General features: G+C 42.5%; 1 protein-coding gene across 1 annotated transcript in view; it reads left to right on the top strand.

Moving 5' to 3' along the window:
- Positions 1-17575, top strand: part of msh2 (mutS homolog 2 (E. coli)) — a 28576-nt gene extending 11001 nt beyond the window's left edge. The window contains exons 2-17 of the mRNA XM_041858607.1: positions 1839-2067; positions 3179-3324; positions 3423-3701; positions 5660-5806; positions 6025-6174; positions 8279-8412; positions 10370-10569; positions 10657-10766; positions 10839-10962; positions 11043-11193; positions 11269-11366; positions 11493-11738; positions 15023-15227; positions 15825-16072; positions 16169-16332; positions 17218-17575. Of these exons, the coding sequence (XP_041714541.1) occupies positions 1860-2067; positions 3179-3324; positions 3423-3701; positions 5660-5806; positions 6025-6174; positions 8279-8412; positions 10370-10569; positions 10657-10766; positions 10839-10962; positions 11043-11193; positions 11269-11366; positions 11493-11738; positions 15023-15227; positions 15825-16072; positions 16169-16332; positions 17218-17394 (2787 nt within the window). The 5' untranslated portion in view covers positions 1839-1859 and the 3' untranslated portion in view covers positions 17395-17575. The remainder of the gene's footprint in view (positions 1-1838; positions 2068-3178; positions 3325-3422; positions 3702-5659; positions 5807-6024; positions 6175-8278; positions 8413-10369; positions 10570-10656; positions 10767-10838; positions 10963-11042; positions 11194-11268; positions 11367-11492; positions 11739-15022; positions 15228-15824; positions 16073-16168; positions 16333-17217) is intronic.
- Positions 17576-19118: the final 1543 nt, after the last annotated feature.

Genomic DNA, 19118 nt, shown 5'->3' with positions numbered 1-19118 from the left:
AAAACATAGCTGATATGGCTGACTTGCTTAAACAAATGTGGTTTCTACAGACAATTGAGATGTACAAACTATGGTATAAGTGGACGACAAGCGGATAAGAGGCAATCCGTAATTTCGATTAAGACATTAATGAGCGAGCTAGGACGGACGTAGTCAATATAACTATTTGTTCAGCACTTTTGAAATGTACAGCGACAGAATTCAGAACATGGGCTGTTCTTACAGTGTTCTCCCTGTACACCAAGTCAGAACCGTAGGATAAATAAAGGGGGCATAAAAGCAGACAATGAAAGCTCTTACAATATTCGATGATTACATTTCTCTAAAACAGATAATAGGCTACATGTGCACCACCAAATCAGAACAGTAGGCGAAATAAAGAGGGGAAAATATACCAAATTATTAGGGTGAGGCACATGGGCTACTAACAGCTTATTACACAACATATACTTAGTATTACTTTCTTAGCTACAGTATACATATCTCCCTGGCATATTACATCATTTATGCAGCAGCATACAATACATTTTTGGACTCACCTTGTTGTGCTGCGCTCACTTGAACAGGAAGGTGTCATCAAAGTCTGGCATTCTCTGGATTTATGGTGCTTTCAAGACAACTGGGAACTTGGGAAAAAAACAAGGTCGAATCATGATGACGTCAGTGATCTTCAGGTCGTAGCTCTAGAAAGAGGCCTGAGTTCCGGATTTACAGTTCCGAGTTGGATGACCATTCAAAACGTATTTTCCCGAGTTCCCAGTTGTCTTGATCTCACTGAAGTCAGATTTCTCAGTTCCGAGTTAACAGTTGTTTTGAACGCGGCACAAATCATGCTTCATTGACAGCATGGCCAATGTTGAATGTTTATCATTATAAGCTTGGAAAAGAGACCCTTGATCCCAGACTTGTGACCACACAGCCACTCCACTGAATAGCAGGCTAGTGATTGCTTTGCAATGCTTGCAGTTAGCCACTGATTCTTTCCAAAACACTCATTGTTGAATTTGCGATTTCCAACTTGTTGTGTAATGTTTATGTCGATGAGCACCGATACATTTGATCTAAAATTTCTCTTCATAATTTCTCTTCAAATGACAGGGATAAATAATGATTTTTAGAATATTTTTACATTGTTTGCAAACTGATATGTGCCACGTATTAATGCCAAAATAACATGCAAAACAGACAAGCCCCCTCCAAAAAATATATATATACAGTACCAGTCACAAGTTTGGACACACCTACTCATTCAAGGGTTTTTCTTTATTTTTACTATTTTCTACATTGTAGAATAATAGTGAAGACATCAAAACTATGAAATAACACATATGGAATCATGTAGTAACCAAAAAAGTGTTAAACAAATCAAAATATATTTTATATTTGAGATTCTTCAAAAAGCCATCCTTTGCCTTGATGACGGCTCAAAACAGGGGGGGCTCTGCCCTGAATGACGTGTCGCCACTGCTCCTGTCTATGAATGCTCCAACCTCACAAGGCTGTGTAGGGGATGTGATTTGAACTGTGACTAAAGGAGTGGGATGGTTGTTTGATTTATTTTTGTATTTTGTATGATGTCGGGTACCCCCCCAGTTTTCTGTTTTGGGAACAGAAATCTGTATTCAGATGAAATGTTTAATCGATGAGTAAATTAACAGAATGTCGGGCAAAATCCATCTCGTTCCATCTTCTCCCACTGCCTGAGCTTCCTCTAACTACCATATGTGGTAGTGAGTGGAAACGCGAAACGGATGCTTCATATTTATACATCCGGTGAAATATCTGTCTCATTGTTCTATCTGTGCCCTGACTCTTGACGTAACTTCCTGTTTCTCCAGTCCGTGGCGGGAGATTCTAGCATGGCGGTGCAACCGAAGCAGAGCTTGTCCATGGACGCTGCTGCGGAACATGGTTTCCTCAGCTACTACTTCTCCATGCCGGAGAAACCAGACACCACCTTCAGGGTCTTCGACCGGGGTGACTACTACACGGTGCACGGTACCGACGCGCTGTTCGCCGCCAAGGAGGTTTTCAAGACCAACGGAGTCATAAAGACCCTGGGCTCAGGTAGCTTTGGCTTACTTAGCTCACAAAGCTAGCCATCTGCATGGTTTTCCACTTTAGATTAGCTAATCCTGATAGCTAGATACTAAACTACTGCATTTTTGAGTGGCCAATGTAGTTAGTTAGCTAGCTAGTTTGGGCACTAGCTAAATCCCAATTTGAAATTCCCTAAAATCACGCCACTTCGATACAGCTACGACCGGAAGTGAGTTTTTCATAGCAGGTTAGGAGAATTTACGCAACAGGGCCTCGTTTATCGAAGGCACGTGCGCACAAAATAGTTTTCCCGCGTTGTTTAGTATTTGTCAAGGAACACGCCTGGTAATTTTTGGGACGTTTTATTTTTTTAAATATCTTTTTTATGTAACGTTAGACGTTATTGCGGTAGTTGTAAATTTTCGGTGAAAATCACTAAAATATATGTACTTTAGCCATTTTTTTAAATAACTAAACCAAGAAAGACCACATCCTGTCATTTCCAATGCAAACGATTGAGCCATAGTGGGCAGAAGACGCACAAGTTAGCGAGAGTATATTGGCACGTTCTAGCATCATCTGCATATTTCCGTTAGGGGAACGCCTACTCTGGGCAATAACTCAATTCGCATTTGCAATCCTAAACAACACGATTTTAAACTTTTGCAAAGGGTGAAGTCTACAAACCTTAGTCCACTCTGTTCATAACAGATTCTAGTTTTGGGAACAGAAATGTATTGAGATCAAATGTTTAATCAATGATAACATTTGCAGAATGTCCGCCAAAATCCATCTCGTTCCATCTTCTGCCCGCCAGTGGGCTTCCTCTCACTACTATATTTGGTAGTGAGTGGAAATGCCAAGCTGATGCTTCACATTTATACATCCAGTGAAATATCTGTCTCGTTGTTCGATCTGCGCTTTAGCTGTAAACCTGGCCTGATTCTAGCTAGCTACACTATCTAACTACTTCCCTCCTTAATGTGGCAAGCAGAAGCAAAGGACATTGTGCCCCATCTAGCTAGCTGTCTAAAATCATTCACATTTAGTTTTGTGCATGTATTTGTTTTGTGCAGCTACTAACTATATAGCAGTGCATTATCATTAATTTAATGACCTGTATTTATTGCGTGTGTAGGTAGCCGCAAGCTGGAGAGTGTGGTTCTCAGCAAGGCAAACTTTGAGGCTCTGGTCAGAGACCTGCTGCTGGTGAAACAATACAGAGTGGAAGTCTACAGGAACCATAGCAAAACCAAGGACCACAGCTGGCAACTGGAGTACAAGGTACACACAGCCATAGACACAATCTGAAGATTACATTTATAAGTGTCGTAATAGTTACCTTTCACTACATCTCTCGCTTTATCGCTTTCTCTCTCCAGGCGTCTCCAGGGAATCTGACCCAGTTTGAGGAGGTTCTATTTGGCGGGGCTGAGGGAAGAGGGGCTGGCTCAGCGGGGGTTGTGGCCGTACGGTTGGCTGTCGGGGGTGATGGACAGCGTGTGGTGGGCGTGGGCTATGTGGACGCGTCCCTAAGGACCATGGGAGTGTGTGAGTTCCTTGATGGAGAGACTTTCTGTAACCTGGAGGCTCTACTTGTTCAACTGAGCCCTAAAGAATGTCTGCTACCACAGGGCGACAACACTGATAACATACGACAGGTAGGTATGTCTGTGTAAGAGAGAGAAAATGTCTGTGTGGGAGGTGAATGAAGTCGGTGAGAAAGGGAGTGAGGTTAGTGAGAAAGGTAGTGTGTGTGTATATATACAATACCAGTCAAAAGTTTGGACACACCTACTCATTCCAGGGTTTTTCTTTATTTTTTTACTATTTTCTACATTGTAGAATAATAGTGAAGACATCAAAACTATGAAATAACACATGGAATCATGTAGTAACCATGTAGTATTTGAGATTCTTCAAAGTAGCCACTCTTTGCCTTGATGATAGCTTTGCACACTCTTGGCATTCTCTCAACCAGCTTCATGAGGTAGTCACCTGGAATGCATTTCAATTAACAGGTGTGCCTTGTTAAGTTAATTTGTGGAATTTCTTTCCTCCTTAATGCATTTGAGCCAATCAGTTGTGTTGTGACAAGGTAGGGGTGGTATACAGAAGATAGCCCTATTTGGTAAAATACCAAGTCCATATAATGGCAAGAACAGCTCAAATATTATTTTTTTGGGGGGTGGGGTAAGGGGGGGTAGAAGGATTACTTTATCCTATCCAAGGTATTCCTTAAAGAGGTGGGGTTTCAAGTGTCTCCGGAAGGTGGTGAGTGACTCCGCTGTCCTGGCGTCGTGAGGGAGCTTGTTCCACCATTGGGGTGCCAGAGCAGCGAACAGTTTTGACTGGGCTGAGCGGGAACTGTGCTTCCGCAGAGGTAGGGGGCCCAGCAGGCCAGAGGTGGATGAACGCAATGCCCTCGTTTGGGTGTAGGGACTGATCAGAGCCTGAAGGTATGGAGGTGCCGTTCCCCTCACAGCTCCGTAGGCAAGCACCATGGTCTTGTAGCAGATGCGAGCTTCAAGTGCATTCGCAAAAACCATCAAGCACTATGATGAAACTGGCTCTCATGAGGACTGCCACAGGAAAGGAAGACCCAGAGTTACCTCTGCTGCAGAGGATAAGTTCATTAGAGTTAACTGCACCTCAGATTGCAGCCCAAATAAATGCATCACAGAGTCAAGTAACAGACACATCTCAACATCAACTGTTCAGAGGAGACTGCGTGAATCAGGCCTTCTTGGTCAAATTGCTGCAAAGAAACCACTACTAAAGGACACCAATAAGAAGAGACTTGCTTGGGCCAATAAACACGAGCAATGAACATTAGACCGGTGGAAATCTGTCCTTTGGTCTGATGAGTCCAAATTTGAGATTTTTGGTTCCAACCGCTGTGTCTTTGTGAGACGCAGAGTAGGTGAATGGATGATCTCCTCGTGCGGTTCCCACCGTGAAGCATGGAGGAGGTGTGGGGGTGCTTTGCTGTTTACACTGTCAGAGATTTTATTTAGAATTCAAGGCACACTTAACCAGCATGGCTACCACAGCATTCTGCGGCACTACGCCATCCCATCTAGTTTGCTTAGTGAGACTATCATTTGTTTTTCAACAGGACAATGATCCAACACACCTCCAGGCTGTGTAAGGGCTATTTTACCAAGAAGGAGAGTGATGGAGTGCTGCATCAGATGACCTGGCCTCCACAATCCCCCGACCTCAACTCAATTGAGATGGTTTGGGATGAGTTCAACCGCAGAGTGAAGGAGAAGCAGCCAACAAGTGCTCAGCATATGTGGGAACTCCTTCAAGACTGTTAGAAAAGCATTCCATGTGAAGCTAGTTGAGAGAATGCCAAGAGTGTGCAAAGCTGTCATCAAGGCAAAGGGTGGCTACTTTGAAGAATATAAAATATATTTTGGTTTGTAGAACACTTTTTTGGTTACTACATGATTCCGTATGTGTTATTTCATAGTTTTGGTGTCTTCACTATTCTACAATGTAGAAAATTGTAAAAATAAAAACCCTGGAATGAGTAGGTGTGTCCAAACTTTTGACTGGTACTGTATATATATATGCTTATGTGTATATAAATGCTTATGTATAACGTGTGTAGGTGGTGCAGCGTGGAGGTGTGTTGCTGTCAGACAGAAAGAGAACAGAGTTCAGTAGTAAAGACATGACCCAGGACCTCAACCGACTGCTACGGACCAGGAAAGGGGAGGCAAACGCCTGCAACGTTCTGCCTGAACTAGACAAACAGGTAACGCACACAAACCTACTCGTATTGGATGAGTCTTAATAAACAATTGTTGTTGTTACCGCTGTGTGTCGGTCTGGGTTGCAGCAGCTTGTTATGCCAGCATGCATTGCCATTAGTAAAGCTCTTTATGTAACCGCACTGCACACGGATAATATGACCATTGTTTCCAAACACAACACGCTCCACTAGTAGTAAAATGACGTGTCTGTGTGTTCCAGGTAGCCATGTCATGCCTGGCAGCAGTGGTTCGTTACCTGGAGTTGCTGTCTGACCAATCAAACTTCAGTTCCTTCAGCTTGACGACCCTTGACCTGAGCCAGTACATGAGGCTGGACAATGCTGCTGTACAGGCCCTCAACCTCTTTCAGGTAAGTGTGTTTGTCTGAGTGTGTGTGTTTGAGGCTGCACAATTTTTCCGTACAGTCTTCAATGTGGCTTCGGTACTATTGGGTTACTATCAGGGCTCGAAATTAAGATTGTCCTAAGGACGATAAAAAATATGTCTGGGACGGTTCAAAACAGATGTTGGGGCAGTTGTGGGACGATAGTACAGAAAAATATAAAATACATACAAGTGGTTCCATACTAAAATGTTTAAACACAAAGACGAGGCTGATGAAACGGATCACGACATTTAGCTTAAAAGTTGATAAACTATGAATAATTAACATTACGAGCGCAGCAATGTGTTGTCTCGTCTCGGCCATATTTATATGTGTCAATGTTCAAAAATGCTATTACGGGAGAACACTGTTCTCAAACGCGCACCTGATGCGAGCGTTTTTTATAATGCGACAGACATGGATAAACAGCCTAATAGTAGAACCTTAGAGGGAATATCTCAAGATGCAACGATAGGATTGTGCCTTACTGCCTTTGGACGGTAGAAGAAGAAATGCTGGTTTCAATGGCATCAGGAAATCTTTGCTTTTTTTTTCTTCTACGGTCGGATTTTGACGGTTGGCTATAGCTATGTAGAACGTCCAGGTTTCAAACAATGATATGGCTGGTTAGTCATCGCATATGTAATTATTTAGGTTATGGAAATATCTAATATTAGAATATCATTCAAATTTTAAGCAAATAGGCCTATTAGAATGCACATTTGACTCTCTCCCAGCCTGTCTGCGGGCCCGGAGCTGAGGTTTTGTGTGCCGGGAGTTGCTATGGCGTTTGCATTGTCTGTAGGCTATGGCTAGCTACTATGGTATTCTAGAAAATATGGTTGTATCTCCCTGACCTGAACCAAAGTTATTCTGCCTCCCGCTGCAACACTGCCTGGCTGGTGGCTGTGCCTGCACACGTGAAGAGCTGAGTGACAGATTCATTTTTACAAGCGCTGTGCACTGGCATAAATGTTTTGTTTAATTTACTTGAAATGAAAATCTACTTTAGTGAGATTTTGTCCTTGTGTTCCTTGGCTATTTACATTGTTTTGTTCATAAGCTAGGTTTTTTTATGTTTGAGTTTCAACTGCTAGGGAAGAGAAGCAATGCGGATACTAGTCAGATTCTCAATCCCACAGGCACAAACATGACTCCAGTTGCATTATGGTAACCTCCCGCCCTTAAAGGGGCAGGTGAGCATTTGTCTTATCTGTGATATTTTGGTTAAGTCTCAGGTCACAAAACATTTAATGAAATTAAACAATATACCACATTACTCCTTACTAGTAATACATTTATTGTTTTAGTGACATTACAAAGCATGCTCATCATTTTTTGTGTATGTTTTGGCTGGTAAAAATCTGAGTGGCTGGTAGATTTTTAAATCTACGTGCCACAGTGGCTGTGTACAAAAAAGTACATTTTAAGCCCTGGCCGTTAGCAAGGGGTGGTGCTCAAAAAGGTCAAGGCAACTGTTCTTCAGTGACTTCAGTGGTATATTGTTGTTATGTTGTTTAAAGGGGAAGCTGGTTGTGGAATGTAATTTACATCATTTAGCAGACGCTAAATTAAGTTCTAACTTAAGTTCATTCAGTAACCAGTTCACAATAACATTGTTCTCTCTTAGATATATTGTATACGTGTGGTTAGCACGTTCAATTAATACATTGTAATTATTAATAATGTAATGGATGTTTATGTTTTCATTAAGATGCTAAATGTTTTTTTCTTAACAAATTAAGTTTATGTAATATAGACTGTCTGTATCTGTCTCAGAAATACACCAATTACTTTAAAAGCACTGCAATTGACATAGACCCATGTTGGCATATCCAAAATACTTAAAAAACAAGTATTTAAATTTTGGAACGGTTCAAGTTCAGTTTGGGATAGTTGAAATTGCGCTTCGGGACTGGGACGGTGAGGAAAAAAGATTGTCTCGAGCCCTAGTTACTATATACTATTTAATCGACTTAGTGAGTATACGTTGCAGTTCAGTGTGCGTGTAACCCCAAAGATTGTGCTCCTGGTATTTGTCTTGATTCCGAACAGTCTGAGTCTGTCCTGATAGGCTCGTTCTCCCCAGGGTTCCCCTGATGACACCAGTGGAGCCCACTCATTGGCTGGGCTACTGAATAAGTGCCGCACCCCCCAGGGCCAGCGATTGGTCAACCAGTGGATCAAACAGCCACTCATGGACAAGAACAGGATTGAGGAGAGGTGAGGTCAAACTTCTCTTCAACCCTCTCTCCCTTTCTCTCTCGCTCACCTCAGTACTCTACCAAAGAGAATATCCATGACAAACTCCAGAAACTGCTTCTACAATAGAAATCCCTGATCAGGCTTGTAGGCGATGTCATGGCGACTTAAGCTAGCTAAGCTCATGTGTAGAAACGTGTCATCAGGTCTAACAGTCGTGTCACGCAGAACTGCACATGTGCAGGCCATCAAATAAAATACACACATATATATATATATATATATATATATATATATATATGTGTATATATATATATATATATATATATATATATATATATATGTATATGTGTGTTGATTTTGACAAATGGAAGTGTCAGTTTTGTCACTTTCACAAGGTTGTAATAATGACTATAATCATATGATGTGACATGTATCATACCGACTATTTCTACCTACTTGAATGGCGAATAGCTCAGATAAACATAAAATTACCCCGGGACTCGATAGAGCATCGCTCAGAGATTCACATATGATATAACATTCAAAATGGGTGAATCTTTATTTTAAAGGATCAGTGCGGGGGGTGGGACGACTATGTCAAATCATGACGTCAGTGATCTTCAGGTCGGAAAGTTGAAGCTCTAGGAAGAAGGCAGAGTTTCCGAGTTGGATGACCGTTCAAAATGATTTTTCTGAGTCGGAGCTAATTGTTTTGAGTTCCAAGTTGTCTTGAAAGCACCGAAGTCGGAGAGTTCCGATTACCCAGTTGTTTTTGAAAGCGTCATTATTGGTCTATTAACTAATGATGTCACCAGGCAGGTCAAAACTCCATCCCACCAAAACAGGCTGACATTTCTGGCTGTCTCTTCAAACAGCTCTTATTCTAAAAGGGCATTATCATCATTTTCACAATTTCACAGCATTCTTCCAACCTCATACTGTGGAATATATTAAACACAGGAAATTCAAGTTTTTGACTGCACTTTAAGACAGTAGGCAGGATTTGAATATGCTATCATCCTACTTGGACCTCTTTTGCTAACATGGCCTTCAATATGACATCTTCAAAACAAGTCATGTCGCACTGCTGTGTGTGGACATCATCAACATTAGTACATTGACCCAGGTTTATTCGACCAAAGCAATGTCACAAAGATCATTGCGTCATTTGTAATGGACACCGCAGATGTAGGATATATTTTCTAAAGATAGAATACATTTTTGTCTGTTCGACGGGTGGATTTGTCTATTGTCCAACTTTCTTTATTGTGACTGATGATTGCCAAATAATTTTGAAGGTACGCGAGGCACGTGATATATCACATAACTATAAAGCTCCACTCCACATTTAATTCTAAATACCTACTGCTTGCTAAATCTATACTAAACTATCTAATGTTTCTTTGCAAGACAAGGATGGTCTTGACTTTAAAGGACGCCTGAATTGCTTTACATTGCAATTTGAAGTTTCACCATCAAATTGTTCGATTTTTACTAGGCCTACATGAGTGCAATATACCGTGTGTCGCCACTTTATTCATGCACAATTTGCCTAAATGGAAACACTTTAATTTGATTAGACATTCTAGATTTGTACTTTTTTATCATTACATCCAGCTGTTTGTGTTGACACGACAGTTCAATGGAAACGCACCATGGCAAGCAATTGTCGCATCTACTTTCTATGCAAACTTTCTAAATATCAACAAAAAATCACTGGACAAGTTAATGGAAACCTAGCTACTGGCTCGAATGTAGGTTGTGCCTTTAGATTTAGAGAGAGATAAAAACTAAAGATGCATTTTTCACTTCTCCCATTGACTTCCCAATCCCCTGGTCTGGTCTGTTGAGCCTGCTTCGAGGCGTTCCCGGAAGTATTAGCAGTGTTTCCTGTAGCCCTCTGTTCCGCTGCCACCTTCTGGTCTTTCCAAGTACTGCAGACACTACCTGTGAATTCTCACTATTTGTTGTGTAGACTGGACCTGGTAGAGTGTCTAGTGAATGACGGTGAGGCCAGACAGACTCTTCAGGATGATCTGTTGCGGCGATTCCCAGATCTCCACCGCTTGTCTAAAAAGTTTCACCGGCTCTCGGCAACACTGCAGGACTGTTACCGTGGTTACCAGGCCGTGGGCCAGATCCCTGCACTTCTGATGGCTCTGGAGAAACACCAAGGTACACACACACAAACACACACACACACACACTGTCTAAGATGCGCGCACACACACTGTAACTCCCTAGCACCATCCTGTGTTGTAGGAAGTCACCAGATGCTGTTGGAGGCAGTGTTCATCTCTCCTCTCAGAGACCTGCAGGCTGACTTCATCAAGTACCAGGAGATGATAGAAACTACACTGGATATGAACCAGGTAGGTGTGTGTGTGTGTTCCGTGTGAGGTGGTAGAATACACTAGATGTGAACTGTGTGTGTGTGTGTGTAGGTGGAGCACCATGAGTTCCTGGTGAAGGCGTCGTTTGACCCGGTGCTCTCTGAGCTGAGGGAGAAGATGGACACACTGGAGAACAGCATGCAGAGTGTACTGACCAGCGCAGCACGGAAACTGGGTACACAACACACACAGACACACACACACACAGACAGTATAGACACACACAGTGTATTTAATTGTGTGGTGTGTGTGTAGGTCTTGATGCTGGTAAGACAGTGAAGTTGGAGTGTAACAGTGTGTTGGGGTATTACCTGAGGGTGACCTGTAAAGAGGAGAAGAGTCTGAGGAACAACAAGGATTTCACAACGCTGGACGTCCAGAAGAATGGAGTCCGGTTCACCAACAGGTCTGGGACGCTCGCACACATGCATACACACAATGTGCCCTGCAGTAAGCTAACTTTCTTTGTGTGTGTGTGTAGTAAGCTGAGTTCTCTGAATGAAGACTACACCAGGAGCAGAGAGGAGTATGAGGAGGCTCAGAACGCCATCGTTAAGGAGATCATCAGCATCGCCTCGGGTGAGAACACACACATACTCTGCAACTTTCTATCAGGTTTGATTTATTAGAATTAGAAATGCATGTTGGATTGGAATCTCCTATGTCCTTTTTTATTTTCTTAACTATACCCCTGGACCTGCCCAGGCTATGTGGACCCCCTGCAGTCGTTGAGTGATGTCATCGCCCAGCTGGATGCGGTGGTCAGCTTCTCTGTGGCCTCAGTCTCCGCCCCCATTCCCTACGTCAGGCCACGGCTCCTGGCTGCGGACTGCAGGCGTCTGGAGCTCCAACAGGCCAGACACCCCTGCCTGGAGTCGGGCGCAGACACAGCCTTCATACCTAATGATATATCCTTCATACAGGGGGAGCAGAGCTTCTATATCATCACAGGTACACACACATGCACAGTTTAATTTTTATTTGATGGATTTCAGAGGAGGATGCAGCCATGCATTCACCTGTTTAGGGATTTGACTGACCACAAAGTCAGAGGACATTGGAAACAAGGGCTAAGTTCCATTCACTATCTCCGGTTCGGTACTATAATTTTTGTTCCGTTCTGTACCTCTGTCATGCGTCTCACATGATTGAGAGGATCAAGTCTGTATCAGCGCAGCCCCTTTTATAGCGCGAAATGCAAAGATCCTGCTCCACTTACTGCATTGTTAGTTCCCCACTCCTGCTGCACAGAAGTTAACACACTTGAATAATGCAACATGGCATGCAGAAATGTTGAAATTGTTCATTAAGTTTTGCAAAACAATGTCCATACAGGCTAGAACACTTTTACAATGCAAGAAGATACTGGCAGCTTCCAGCTTTAATTGTAGGCTAACTTTCTTTGCCAGCTTACAGCTGAATTCACTACCCTAGTACTTTGTTTAATGCAAAATATGCTGCTTTCAAAGCTGATTGCCACCAAAAACGTTATTAATTCACTTCGTCTCCCCGCCTTCCTTCTGGTTCCCACAAAGTCAGATTCCACTGCCTCTCATGACTCATTACTTTCTTAAAAAGAGAGCGCACACTTTTATAAAAGAGTGCTTCTTCTATGAAAATGTTGATCAGTAGAACAAAATAACTTCCCCTAGCAGTTGCCAATGGAATAAATCCTAAATGGAAGGGATTATTCGTCCTCTGTAGCCCCATGAAATTAGCTAAAACAAGCTCAATAACTCATGCATGCACACACTCCTATTGAAAAATATGCATTCACCTGTTTTGTGAATAGACCGAGGCTACATCTTGATTTACCTAGTTCATCAAGAGATTTAACATTCAAATAATTGATTACCATTATGTTTTGTAGTTAGATTGGTAAAAACAAAGTCAATTGCCTGTATAATTGATTCATTAACCCTTGGCCTACAATCGGAAATCGAATTAACATAATAAAATAAATCCCCATCAAAATCAGTCAGTTTAAGCTAGAGATCTGTTTTTTTGCATGGGCTGCGTCTCAATCCACCGCATCCACCGATATCGCCCTTCCGCATCTGGGGTGAAAGGTGGCAGAGCTAGAGCGGTGTTTGTCAAACCGAGACATCCCGAAATTTGGTCTTCTCATGAAAACGTCTGTAGCGTCCGAACGGTTTGGCCTACAAACTATTATGACCACTCTATTGAAAGATGACTCACTAACATGATGGTGTTCTCCGTTTTCTCTAGGATGCCCACAAGCCTCAAAATACTTGTTTTAAGGTCCCCGGTACCAGATAAAAAAAATGAAAGTTTAGTGCCTAAAATAAGGGGATAAATGCATGTAAAACAATGAAACGTTTCAGATATAGCACAGACACTTCAGAACAAACTTCCTTTTGATATTTTTTGGGACTGACCTCTGTTGTTCCATGTAGTGAATCTGTTATTCATTGTGTTTCTATTGGCTAATAGCAGTAATGCCAAATCCAATGTTCCATCCAATAATTGTTTTCTCTTAAAGGGTCTTAATTCAAAATCAAATAGCTAAATAATCCTTGGTATGACCATCTTAAAACAATATCATATGTTGTCTTAGACCCCCTCCGGCTTAGACAGGGCTAAGACCCTAGAGGTGAATGCATACATGGCTGTACATTTCTTTATATAACATTTTTCAAATGTAATGATATTGAACTAAAAAGTTGCCCAATGATTAAACATAGCAGTAGCTGATTTTTATCTATCTGGATCAAGCGCCATTCTGTGACTTTGGCTAATACGCCTTTTTTCTGTTGTGGTATCGAGTATCGAGTGTTGTGATACTAAACCTGCTATCGAAGTCAAACTTATGGTATCGCGACAACACTAGTGTCAACACCATAGACCGTATAAGGGTCAATACCCATAAAAATAGAGCACACCATGGAGACGTATACATTTTCTTGATTGTGGAGGCCAGGTCATCTGATGCAGCACTCCATCACTCTCCTTCTTGGTAAAATAGCCCTTACACAGCCTGGAGGTGTGTTGGGTCATTGTCCTGTTGAAAAACAAATGATAGTCCCACTAAGCCCAAACCAGATGGGATGGCGTATCGCTGCAGAATGCTGTTGTAGCCATTCTGGTTAAGTGTGCCTTGAATTCTAAATAAATCCGACAGTATCACCAGCAAAGCACCATAACACCTTCGCCTCCATGCTTTACGGTGGGAACTACACGTGTGGAGATCATCCGTTCACCTACTTTGCGTCTCACAAAGACACAGCGGTTTGAACCAAAAATCTCAAATTTGGACTCAAGACCAAAGGACACATTTCCACTGGTCTAATGTCTATTGCTCGTGTTTCTTGGCCCAAGCAGGTGTCTTCTTCTTATTGGCTTCCTTTAGTAGTGGTTTCTTTGCAGCAATTCAACCATGAAGGCAGTCATTGTAAATAAGAGTTTGTTCTGAACTGACTTGCCTAGTTAAATAAAATAAAATATAAAAAAATGAAGGGCTGATTCACACAGTCCCCTCTGAACAGTTGATGCTGAGATGTGTCTGTTACTTGAACTCTGAAGCATTTATTTGGGTTGCAATTTCTGAGGCTGGTAGCTCTAATGAACTTATCCTCTGCAGCAGAGGTAACTCTGGGTCTTCCATTCCTGTGGCAGTCCTCATGAGAGCCAGTTTCATCATAGCGCTTGATGGGTTTTGCGACTGCACTTGAAGAAACTTTCAAAGTTCTTGAAATGTTCCGGATTGACTGATCTTCATGTCTTAAAGTAATGATGGACTGTCGTTTCTCTTTGCTTATTTGAGCTGTTCTTGCCATAATCTGGACTTGGTCTTTTACCATATAGGGCTATCTTCTGTATACCACCCCTACCTTGTCACAACACAACTGATTGGCTCAAACGCATTAAGAAGGAAAGAAATTCCACAAATTAACTTTTAACAAGGCACACCTGTTAATTGAAATGCATTCCAGGTGACTACCTCATGAAGCTGGTTGAGAGAATGCCAAGAGTGTGCTAAGCTGTCATCAAGGCAAAGGGTGGCTACTTTGAAGAAACTCAAATATAAAATACATTTTGATTTGTTTAACACTTTTTTGGTTACTACATGATTCCATGTGTTATTTAATAGTTTTGATGTCTTCACTATTATCCTACAATATAGAAAATAGTACAAATAAAGAAAAACCCTTGAATGAGTAGGTGTCCAAACTTTTGACTGGTCCTGTACATTAACCAACTCTCCCTCTCTACAGGTCCTAATATGGGCGGGAAGTCTACCTTTATCCGGCAGGTGGGCGTGATCTCTCTGATGGCTCAGATTGGCTGCTTTGTCCCCTGTGAGAATGCGGAGCTAAGCATGATTGACAGCTGTCTGTGCCGTGTTGGGGCAGGGGATAGCCAGCTCAAGGGCGTGTCTACGTTTATGTCTGAGATGCTGGAGACAGCAGCTATTCTCCGGTGAGAACACGTGCACACACACCACCACCATCTCTGCAGCTCTTATGTCTCTTTTAGTTTAGGGAAATACTTTGCTCTCCCTGATTACAATAACAAAGTGCTTTGTGTGCATCATTGATAATTAACATGTACAGGTAACTGCCAACATAGTGTCTTAAGGCTTTGGGGCACCCCAGAACAGCTTCAATGCACCTTGGCATAGATTCTACAAGTGTCTGGAACTTTATTGGAGGGATGCGACACGGTTCTTCCACGAGAAATTCCATAATTTTGTGTTTTGTTGATGGTGGTGGAAAACGCTGTCTCATGCGAGTCTCCCATAAGTGTTAAATTGGGATGAGATCTGGTGAATGAGATGGCCATGGCATATGGTTTACATTGTTTTCATGCTCCTCAAACCATTCAGTGACCACATGGTAGCCAAAATAATAGCCTGCCCAGCATTTTTTATACATTCCTTTAAGCGTGATGGGATGGTAATTGCTTAACTCAGCAACCACACCTGTGTGGAAACGCCTGCTTTCAATATACTTTGTTTCCATTATTTTGGCAGTTACCTGTACGTTGACTCAACTGTTACTCTTTTCTCTCTTATAGTTCTGCCACGAAGAACTCTCTAATAATAATCGATGAGTTGGGTCGAGGAACATCTACATTCGATGGCTTTGGTCTGGCCTGGGCCATCAGTGAACACATCGCCTCTAAGATTGGCTGCTTCTGTCTGTTCGCCACTCACTTCCACGAGCTTACGGCGTTGGCCACACACCACCCCACCGTCCGCAACCTGCACGTCACCGCTCTGACCACTCAACACACACTCACCATGCTCTACAGGGTCAAACCAGGTACACACACACACTACACTGTAGTATTCAGTGTATACACACAAACGTCACAGCAACATCAGAGCAGCGGTTGACAAAGTATGTGTGTGTGTTTAGGTGTGTGTGACCAGAGTTTTGGGATCCATGTGGCGGAGTTGGCGTGTTTCCCGCCGGCGGTGGTTGCCATGGCAAAGCAGAAGGCTGCAGAACTGGAGGAGTTTCAGGAGGAGCCTAGTGTGGAGGAGGGGCCAGAGGCCAAGAAACGACGCACCGATAAACAGGTAAACACACAGTACACACTACTGCAATGCTAAGACAGAAGATACTTTTGACTGTCTTTTTGACAAAAATATAAACGCAACAATTTCAAAGATTTTACTGAGTTACAGTTCATATAAGGAAATCAGCAAATTAAATTAATTAGGCCCTAATCTATGGATTTCACATGACTTGGAAGGGGTGTAGCCTTGGAGAGCATAGGCCCACCCACTTGGCATCCAGGCCCAGCCAATCAGAATGAGTTTTACCCCACAAAAGGGCTTTATTACCGTCAGAAATACTCCTCAGCACCGCCCCCCAACCCCCCTCAGACAATTCCACAGGAGAAAAAGCTGGATGTGGAGGTCCTGGGCTGGCGTGGTTACATGTGGTCTGTGGTTGTGAGGCCAGTTAGACGTACTGCCAAATTCTCTAAAACAAAGTTGGTGGCAGCTTACGGTAGAGAAATGAACATTCAATTCTTTGGCAACAGGTCTGGGGGAAATTCCTGCAGTCAGCATGCCAATTGAACGCTCCCTCAACTTGAGACATCTGTGGCATGGTGTTGTGTGACACAACTGCACACTTTAGTGGCCTTTTGTCCCCAGCACAAGGTGCACCTGTGTAATGATCATGCTGTTTAATCAGCTTCTTGATATGCTAAACCTGTCAGGTGGATGGATTATCTTGGCAAAGGAGAAATGCTCACTAACAGGGATGTAAACACATTTGTGCACAAAATTTGAGAGAAATAAGCTTATTGTGTATGGATAACTTCTGGGATTTTTTTATTTCAGCTCATGAAACATGGGACCAACACTTTACATGTTGCATTTTATATTTTTGGCTTCGCTTATAATTACTCCAACTTCCTAATACACTCTCTCTTTTTCTCTTACTCTCTCCAGGAGGGAGAGGTATTGATCCAGTCGTTTCTGGAGAAAGTGAAATCTCTGCCAGCAGTCACCATGACTGACCAGGAGGTGAAGGCGGAGCTTAAAGCCATGAAGGAGGAGCTTGTTGCCCGTAACAACGCTTACATCACCGAGCTCCTGGCACGCTCCGCCCCTATCCACTCAACCTGAGACCGGTTCTGTATACACTCGCACCTTAGTCAGATGTCACCCATGGCAGTGTGAGGAGTCATCTACAGTAGTTGACAGCACTTGGTCAGTTTTGCTTTTCTGTTTTTCCTTACCATCTTTATAGTGTTATAGAATGTGTTATGTTAACAGGTTTCCAATAAAAAAAACCCTGTTCAAATGAGTTCTTCAAATCGTTCTGTATTTTCTTGAAAGTAATGATATTTGCATGAATAAACCCCATCCCTCTTAGCTGAGACGCCAGGGGTGTAATCATTTGTCCAAACATGTTCCGTTTTGCAACTAAAATGAGTTTCTAATGGACTAATTCAGGTAGGTCCCTCCCCATTCACTTCTGTTTGAGAAATGTTTTGCAACAGAATCTGCATAATGAATACCTCAGATCTCTGGAGAGATCACCATCATGAGGTGACTAAAAATCTAGTTTTATAGGCGTACTACATTTCAGTTAAAATTTGAAGAAACTTTATGAAATGTCTATGCTATATGCATAAATAAAAGTTGGCTAAATCATACAAACAAGTTTCATTTATACATCAAACATACTAAATCTTACATTTTCACAAAGTTCAAGCTATGAATAACAATGTTGGTGCGTTTTTGACATGCATAATTCCTGATCAAACATGTGAGAATTTTTTATAGATTAAGCCCCAAAATAGCCTGGCTGACGTGACTCATGTGGTACATAGGGTCATGGCTAGAGGGATCCAGCTTTTATCAAATTAACATCGAAAGTAGAATTGATGTTAATTTGACAACCTGGATCCCTTCTAGCCATGACCGGTACACAATGAAAGAGAGCTGTGACACACTGGTCTGGACAGGAGTCCATTGTTGGTGCAATATTACCGCAAAAGTTGTCTCGAGCTTTGATTGGTTCTCTGAAAAAAAATTAAATTCTGGGGGGTTGAACAGCCCCTAGCCATGAGTGACTGCCAGCAAGATGCACCCACAGCAGAGTGAGAGTAATGACATGGTGCACATACAGTGCATTCGGAAAGTATTCAGACCCCTTGACTTTTTCCACATTGTTACGTTAGAGCCTCATTCTAAAATGGATGAAATTGTTTTTTTCCCCCCTCAATCAACACAATACCCCATAAAGACAAAGCAAAAACATTAAATAAAACTTTTACCTAAGTATTCAAACCGTTTACTCAGTACTTTGTACCTTCAGCAGCAATTACAGCCTCGAGTCTAATTGGGTATGACGCTACAAGCTTAGCACACCTGTATTCGGGTCCCATTCTTTGCAGATCCTCTCAAGCTCTGTCAGGTTGGATGGGGAGCGTCGCTGCACAGCTATTTTCAGGTCTCTCCAGAGATGTTCGATCGGGTTAAAGTCTGGGCTCTGGCTGGGCCACTCAAGGACATTCAGAGACTTGTCCCGAAGCCACTCCTGCGTTGTCTTGGCTGTGTGCTTAGGGTCGTTATCCTGTTGGAAGGTGAACCTTCGACCCAGTCTGAGGTCCTGAGCACTCTGGAGCAGATTTTCATCAAGGATCTCTGTACTTTGCTCCGTTCATCTTTGCCTCGACCCTGACTAGTCTCCCAGTCCCTGCCGCTGAAAAACATCCCCACAGCATGATGCTGCTACTACCATGCTTCACCGTAGGGATGGTATTGGCCAGGTGATGAGTGGTGCCTGGTTTCCTCCAGACGTGACGCTTGGCATTCAGACCAGAGTTCAATCTTGGTTTCAT

Source organism: Coregonus clupeaformis, chromosome 31, assembly GCF_020615455.1.
Source record: "Coregonus clupeaformis isolate EN_2021a chromosome 31, ASM2061545v1, whole genome shotgun sequence".
NCBI classification, from domain to species: domain Eukaryota; kingdom Metazoa; phylum Chordata; class Actinopteri; order Salmoniformes; family Salmonidae; genus Coregonus; species Coregonus clupeaformis.
This window is presented reverse-complemented; position numbering and strand designations above follow the sequence as displayed.